Genomic DNA, 8,277 nt, shown 5'->3' with positions numbered 1-8,277 from the left:
ACAACACACCACTAGATAAACAAAGACCTGCAATCACTGCTGCGAAAACACTCTCTCTCCTCGCAGCCTGACCTGCTGGCATCTATTGTTTTCCTAACCCAGTTTGGATAAAAACCATGCCCACTTCCAAATGACGGAAGCCTCGACGGCTGCGTTCCATGGAAACCGAGTTTACGTAGGTCCCATGGGTCAATTCACTGTTATCAGTCCCCAAATGAGACAAGAATTAGCTGGGTAGTGTGCTACTTCCTAGCTGTGGAATGCAGGCACTTCAAAGGCCTTTTAGTAATGTTAACTTAAGAGCTTCAAATTTTCATTGATTAACATTTTAATACGGTTCATGTAATATATCGATGGTTCAAGTTTTCAAAGTCCATCAACTCCATGATTACTGTTTATGGATGTGTTGTTACAACATCCCACCGCATTGTGCCAGGTTGTTATGAAATCTGTTTTCATGTCATTCCAAGTTAATATGATCATTAACTTGTTATTGTTCTCAGATCACTGTCACTATTTTGTTGGATTTTCTCAGGCCATTTTGCATGTTTTGTATTTTCAGGATTCAGGATCGTGATTGTGCTGCACGAGAAAAGGTCTTCAAAAACCTCAATGTTTAGAAATGCGTACTTCTACTAAACACTGTGCGGCATGTGTTATAATCCACCAGGGCTGTGCTGGGATTCTACAAAGCTGACTGACTGTAAAAACAAGTTGGACAGAGAAGCCTGGAGAAAGATTTGCATTAGAAATGATTACTTGTATAGACAATAAAGTTTATCTGTTGTATGCTGATGTGATGGCAGTAATGTAGGAGTTGGTTTTTTGCACATTGTAATACATTTTTGTGTGAGCGCGGTTTCCACAGGAACACAACTGTCAAGGTTGCCATCATATGGAAGTGGGCGTGGTTTTGAACTGGATTGTCATTGTCAAACAAAGCAGGAAACAAATTTGACTGAGAATAAAAGAAGGTGGCAGCAATATTTAATGCTGTGTAAGCATAAAGATAAAACAACTGCTGGTGTCATGTTTCCAATTTTGTGTATTTTTAGTTTTTACTTCGGGGACAAAAGCACATTTTTCTTCCACTGGCTGAGAAACTGACATCTTTTGGTTTATTAGACATTTTCAGCTTAAGTTAAAGGTGCATAGTGATTTAACAGGAGACAAGAAACTTAAATCCTACAATGCTTACTTACTCTTCTGTAGATTTTCAGCAGGCAGCAACAATAAACCTTCATTTAAGGCACATTCTGCAAAAATTAGAAAAATAAACCTTTTTCTTACAATTGAACTTGGCTTTTCAGGGAGTAACACAAAACACTCTGTGTTTTAGATGCACACACCACCAAATATACAATTTGTCATTTAGAGCTGCTTTTGCTGGAATTGTAAAGATCATCAATATCTCTACTCCAACCAAATGAACCATTTCAAGAATTCCATACTCTGAGCCCATGAGACTGAGAAATGTTCGCTGTATATAAAAATTCATCAGCAGGATCAAAAAGGTTCCATATGGTTCTATAGGAAGCAACAAAATATCCACTTCTTAATTCAGAGATGTGTTGGGAACCTGAATGATGATGTATGTAGTCCACAGTCAGTGCAGCTGTTACAATGTCACAGGTACTTCCTCACGCGTTGCCTTGTGTGTCTTGTGAGGACTCCTGAGAGGTTTGGCTGCAGTCCGGGGCAAGAGCAGCGCAGGCGTCCTTTGAGAGGCTCTCTGCGGTCTCTGCATCGGAGGCGGGAGGTGCAGCGGGACTCTGGGACCGGTCACAGGCCGGATTAAGCTTCCTCTTTTTCCTCACATGAAAGTGATGCTTCTTGGAGTTCAGATGAGCTGCGGGTAAAGAGGGTAATCACAGAGGACACTGCTGAGATGCCGGATATGTCTGCAATGTACAACATGCTGCATGAACTCAGTGACACTCTGACCATCAATGAAAATAAGGCGTGGCCGTGTAAACTCAAGTTGTTTGTAAGATTTTTTGCGCACATTTTTATTGTGTTTGAGGGACACATGAGGCAAGTGGTTTACTGTCACTTTTACAGGGTTTAAATTCCTCTTCCATTCAAAACTGTATTAAAAATGTATAAAATGTCATACAGTTGGATGTTTGAGCTGTGCAGAGTGATGCTGAATTTCTATAAAATATTTTTATTAATAAAAAGGTAGAAGGAGTAGATTAGAACAGATTTAAGGATTTTAATAAGGTAATTGGACTTTTTTGTGGAAACTCAAAATCAGACATTATTATTCTGAGCAGTGTGTTTTTAAAATAAAAATAATCATTATAAGAAACATTCATTTCACATGGTTTTTGTATCATGTGGATCAACAGCCTCACCTGTCCATTCCAGATCCCCGATGATCACTTTGTCGCACAGATCACACGCATTGTAGCTCCGCTTGTTTCCATGCTTCGCCCCCTCTACTTTGATTGGTGCAATGGCCGGCTCCTCACCCTTATTGGTTAAGCCAGAGAGTTTTCAGTTAAAAGCTTTAAGTTTGAGTGTTGTTCACTCACTCACCATTTCCTTTGTAGTAAACTATTAGTAGTTTATTCTTTCCATTTACATTTAGAGGACTTTTGCATAGATTTCACACTCAGACTTTGGTCACTCAAACAAATCAGCAGACAGTAAATATAGTGGAGGAGAAAATTCGGAGAAAAAAAAAGAAAAACATAGATGTGAAAATAATACAGTAAGAAGGAGGAGGCGGAACACAGGATGCAGAAAAAAGAAGTATGAAATTAAAGACAAGGAAAGAAGGAAGTAAGGGGAAGTAAACGGAGAAAGGACACAGAGGATAGCTAGATGAGACAGAATTGGACAAAAGGAGCAAAGAAAATAAGGAAAGAGCGTCAAAAGCAGAAAGGAAGAAAACAGGAAAAGGAATGCAAAGTGATGTGGAGAGGAAGAAGAAAAAGTAAGGGAGCTAGATAAGCAGCAAAAAACCATGCAATAAGGAAGGGAACCAATTAGGATGTGGGGAGAAGGGACCAAATGACAGCAAATGAGGCAACTAAAGTGATGGAAGGAAGGGGGGAAAAACAAAGAGGAGGAAAACAACACCATAAAAATAAGTAATTTATGTTTAAAAAAAGTCACCGAGCGGAAAGGGCAAAGGAATAAAAAGGGAGTAAAGAAGGCGACCGGGGCCCCACCTTACTGAGACTGTCCAGTATCTGCAGTGCAGGGTTCATCACCATCTCCTCCCACTTCGACAAGTCTGTCACATTCAAGCCATAGACCGCTGGCATGTTGTCTCCTGCTCCTACACACACACACACACACACACACACACACACACACACACACACACACACACACACACACACACACACACACACACACACACACACACACACACACACACACACACACACACACACACACACACACACACACACACACACACACACACACACACACACACACACACACACACACACACACACACACAGTTAGCAAACATGTATTTTACAAGGCCAACACAAACTGCCAATAAACATAATGCTTTTCAAGGCGGATATAGCGTTGCTTTACAGTGTATTTGAGTTAAGGTCTTTCCATCCCATTAGACATCCAGCACACTGATTGATTTTGCATTCAAAGTGTCATTTAAAAAAAACTGCAGCACATGAATAATATTAAAAGAGTGTGGCGCTGATATAAATGTATATATGATATATTGATGTAAAGACTGCGTTGCAAATTATCCTGCATGTAATAAAAAATTTTAAAAAACATGCTGCAGAGTGAGTGACGGTGTATCTGAGTGACTGATATGGAGGCGAGGGTGCATCCAGTGCATACTGGGAAATTTACACAATCAGTGATGTGCTGGAGCCACACCCTGAAGCTCTGTCAACCTGCTGACTCACACTGGCTCGATAATGTTTCTCCCCTCCTTCCTTCTTTCCTTCCTCCCACCCTTCTCTCTTGTGTGCCGTCCCTCTCTCTCTCTTTCTCGCCATCAGTCTCGCTTCAGCTTTCACCCGCTCTCTTTTTCTCTCTCTCTATCTAACTGTTCCACCCCCGTGTTTCTATTTTGCATCAGTCAGCAGTCTCCGGGCCAGGCCTCAGCACTAAACAGCATCACCATACCCTGGTCTGTCTATCTATCTGTCGGTCTATCTGCTGCCTGTCTGCATCCAGAGCCACTGCCCTGCATTGATTGAAAGCATGTAGATACACAGCAAATCAACGTGTGGGCAACTTGTAGAAAAAGTGACTTTTAATAACTGCAACCATACATAAACTTAGTTACAATTTAAGCAGGTTGGATATGTTACATGTGTTCAATTTAGAGATTCATTATTATAAATAAAAAAATACACATAAAAATGATAAGAGTGAAATATAAATAAAATCTATATGAAATCATTTAAAGGACAAAAACAAAGAGTGTGCTTTGAAAATTCACAGGAGGCACAAAGTTGCCGCCTGGTGCAGTTTTTGCATACAATATCTTACTGTTACCGCACACACACTCATGTAAATGAATCCCATTAACCTGTAAGGCACAGTTAGCCAACTCAATTATGACTTAATCCTTTCCACACACTGGCTGAACTGTGGCATTGATGATGACAGACAGGAGTTAGGAACTCTGCTGGGAAGCGTCTAGGACTCTATTATTACAGAGGAACACAGAGTGTCTACTGTAAAACTGGTCATCTGTACAACTAACTGTGTTGTCTCTGTCAGAGGACGAGGACAAGGAACAAGTCTTCACTCAGACTACGCTTGAAAAGATACAAATATAAACCTGCATTAACTGTATTTTTATTGGCCACTTGTGTGCAGCAGAAACAAATTAGGAACACAGCGCTAACATAACGTAAACTTTTAAAAGGATATGACGAGTTCGTTAGCAAGAAGTTGCCTGTTTGCATGCCTTGCAGTTACAGAGCAACAATAACTTTCATTTTGAGTCATGTTTCTGTCCACTTGGTGAATAAAAGTCCAATATTCACTCTCTTTTAGCTCGGTTTTTGTTCTCTACCAACTCCTAAGTGAAATATCTGGCTAAAAGCTCCACTATCTAGTAGCTAACTGTGTCTGTTAGCCATTTGGTGATAAGCAGTTAGCAAGCAGTTGATTTTTAGAGCTTGTTGAGTGTTGAAAGTGAACCAAAACAGTAAAGTTTAGGGCCACACAGCTTAACAACCCGCTATAAAGCTATATAAAGCCATGGGGGGGCCACAGAGTTAAATGATAATTCTCTGTAGGTTCTCTTCTGACTTTACAAATTAGCTTTCTTGCCAAGAGTGAGGTGAGAAGATCGATACCCCTCCATCAATCTTCTCACCTAACACTCAGCAAGAAAGCGAGTAAGCGTATTACCAAAACTAATTCTTTAAGTTTGGGAGTTTGATTCTTGGCCCAATCCACAGTTCAACTCCTTCTGGTACAAATTTGCATATTGTTGATTTAATTTACCGTCAGCCACTTAAACACCATTTCACATCAGGGCCAGCTGTGTTTAATTGAACAGCTGACAGTGGGCTTACTGTTACTGAAGCAAAATAAACACAATAACCCTTAATGGTAAGTACAAAGCACCCCTGCACCTGCTTCATTTGGCTTCACATAGTGTTTGGTTTTTTTTCTGTTGTGTACACCATTTAGCATACAGCCACAGAGTAGGTCAATATGTGTGTTGTGCGTGTCCTTTTTTCTTTTTTTTCTAAAACAGTAGTGACTTGTAATTAAAGCCTCGGGTTTCACTGGCATTGCCACTGTGTGTGTGTATGCGTGTGCATGTGTGTGTGAGGGGAAATATTTTGTGTCAGTGGCACAATAGCAGGCAGGTGGTTGCGGCGAGCGTCAGCTGGCATACCTATACCAGATGCCGGGTTGGAGCTCTCCCTTAAGTGCTCTAAAAATACTTCACCTTGTCGCCGTGCTGTGCCCTCGTGTTGCCGCTAACTCTCATCTTACTTTGCTCTTTCATCTCCTCCAACATCCCCTCCCTTCTTCAACTCCCTTTTTTACGATCTCCGACCTCCCGCTGGGACGAGTGTTGGGGTGGTAAATAAAAGGGTGATACTGTATGGTGGGTTGCCAGATGCTGTGTCTCACTCACACACACACACACACACACACACACACACACACACACACACACACACACACTCCTCACTCCACCATTCTTGTTTAGGATCTGGTGAAATTTAACTCTGCTAATCCACTCTGTAGAGAATGGAGGGTTGATAAGAAATGAAGAAAGGACAAAGAGTGGGGTGGTTGACACACACACACGCACGCACACACACACGCACACACACACACACTGTAAGCTTTCCAGCACACAGGGGAGCTCACTTTGCCAACAAGAAAGAGCATCTCCTGTCGCCCGGCAGCTGCTTGCCAGTGTTGAGAGAGAGTGCGAGAGTGTGTGTGTGTGTGTGTCTCTGTGTTGAAACAGTAGTCCACCTGTTGCAACAGGCAAGGAGTCATTTGTTGCGTTATCCTTGTGTTTGCTGAGTGAGGATGTATGCCTGTGTGTGTGTGCTTTGCTATAAAAACTCCACCAGCAGCCTCGGCGCAGCGACCCAGCTGTGCTCCTTTGGCCGTCGTCCACACCGGAGCGCGACAGCTGCCTCCATTCACTCAACAGCCTCCTTCCTCTATGCTACAGTTCCTCTTCCTCTTTTTGTCTCCCTCACCTTCTTTCTTTGTTGATGATTCATGTTTGACATTTCTAGAGCAGGTTAACAGTCTTGGTTGAGGATATTTATGTAGATATGACCACAGAGGATAAAAAAAAAAAAAAAATCAGGTGTAGAATTTGTAATAATGTTCTTGTACCTTTTGACATGAGTGAAATTGGCCAGTTATGACTGAAGACAACGGTCACCTTATTCATTATCTGTACTGTCACTCCTCACCCGCCTTCTCTGTAGTTTCTTTTCCTTTGTACCAGCTCCATCACTCATATGTGTGGGTTTTTTATATCCCAGTGGTTATGACGCACACTAGATCTGCAATGTCTGGTTTGATTACAGCTAGGCATCTCTCTCTCTCTCTCTCTCTCTCTCTCCTTTGTGATCTAGAGTCTGTATTTTCATGTCAACTGCCTTATCAAATGTGCAGGATTTTGAGCAAATCTTTGTAATTCCAGCAAAATATAAATCACTGCATGTTACCATTAACTACTATATTCTTACATATTTATTCACATTGAATTTCATGTCTATCTAATGCTTTCTAATAAAATGGAAGCCTGTAAAACTCATGACATGATTGTGAGAAGGAGCAGAAGCAGATGATTCAATGTCAAGGTGCATTAAAAAAAATGTGTTTCAATTCGCCTGCATCAATCAGAGAAGCAAAACTCAGTATAACAGTATATAAACAATTTATAACACACTATATTGTAGTTGACAGCAAAACACATTTTTTTAAGTGTTAATAATGTACATCAACTCATTATCTCCTATGAAGACGTATTTTACATAATTAAAGCTGTTTAATAATGTTGTCATTCATTATCTGTTTATATACCAGCATCAGGTTATGACTACATATATACAGCACACCTTATAACTGGTATATAAACAATAATAAACCCTTATTTCTACTAACAACTGCTAGTGTGTTGAAACCTCTACTACTATTACTAAAAAGCTAAAAACTGCCACTGTCATTCTGGAAGCAACTTAAAAATGTCGTGAGCTATTTTAGTACAAGTTGACTTGAATCTTGGGGGTTTCCACTCAAGTTTATTTATATGTTCAGCATTATTTCTTGTATGTATTAAATAGTAACAGTGTCACCAGGATGTCCCTCCATTCAGGTATATTTTTATACACATATTGAAATCCACTCTTCCTGTGTCCAGGTTTCAGCAGCTGTACTACAAGGCGATGGAAATGCATCCACTCTCTCCTTTGAACCCTCTGTGTCATTCTCATCTTCTCTCTCCTGTCTGTCTCCAGAGTGGAGGTGAGACAGAGGTCTCTGCGGCGACAACAACCCCAGCCCCCAGCTTGGCATTTGTATGTGTGTGTGTGTGAGTGTGTGCACGTACATGAAAGCGGCGTACTCTCTAGAAAGAAAAGGGTGTAAACTCGCCCCACAGCTGTTGCCCCAGCTGGATCAGATTACCTCCACTCTCCATGTGTCGTCCCTCTTTCGCTCTCTACGTCTCCCTCTATCTATCCTTTTACTTACTCGCTCGCTCGCTCTTGGGACTGAAAGATACCTATACCCCTGTTACTTAACACTCACGAGGCCTCGCTAAAACTACACCTG

At 41.2% G+C, this 8,277-nt stretch overlaps 1 protein-coding gene across 2 annotated transcripts in view; it reads right to left on the bottom strand.

Annotated features, from left to right (window-relative positions):
* Positions 1-1,051: 1,051 nt before the first annotated feature.
* The window catches only part of trit1 (tRNA isopentenyltransferase 1), a 36,333-nt gene continuing 29,107 nt past the window's right edge, over positions 1,052-8,277 (bottom strand). Inside the window, exons 9-11 of one of the 2 annotated variants that reach the window (XM_062435565.1) lie at positions 3,180-3,289; positions 2,358-2,475; positions 1,052-1,849 (exon numbers count right to left, since the gene is read on the bottom strand). In XM_062435565.1, coding sequence (XP_062291549.1) covers positions 1,641-1,849; positions 2,358-2,475; positions 3,180-3,289 — 437 coding nt within the window. In that variant the 3' untranslated portion in view covers positions 1,052-1,640. The remainder of the gene's footprint in view (positions 1,850-2,357; positions 2,476-3,179; positions 3,290-8,277) is intronic. The other variant, XM_062435566.1, reaches the window with a different exon arrangement.

The sequence above is a fragment of the Scomber scombrus genome, chromosome 16 (assembly GCF_963691925.1).
Source record: "Scomber scombrus chromosome 16, fScoSco1.1, whole genome shotgun sequence".
NCBI lineage: Eukaryota > Metazoa > Chordata > Actinopteri > Scombriformes > Scombridae > Scomber > Scomber scombrus.
This window is presented reverse-complemented; position numbering and strand designations above follow the sequence as displayed.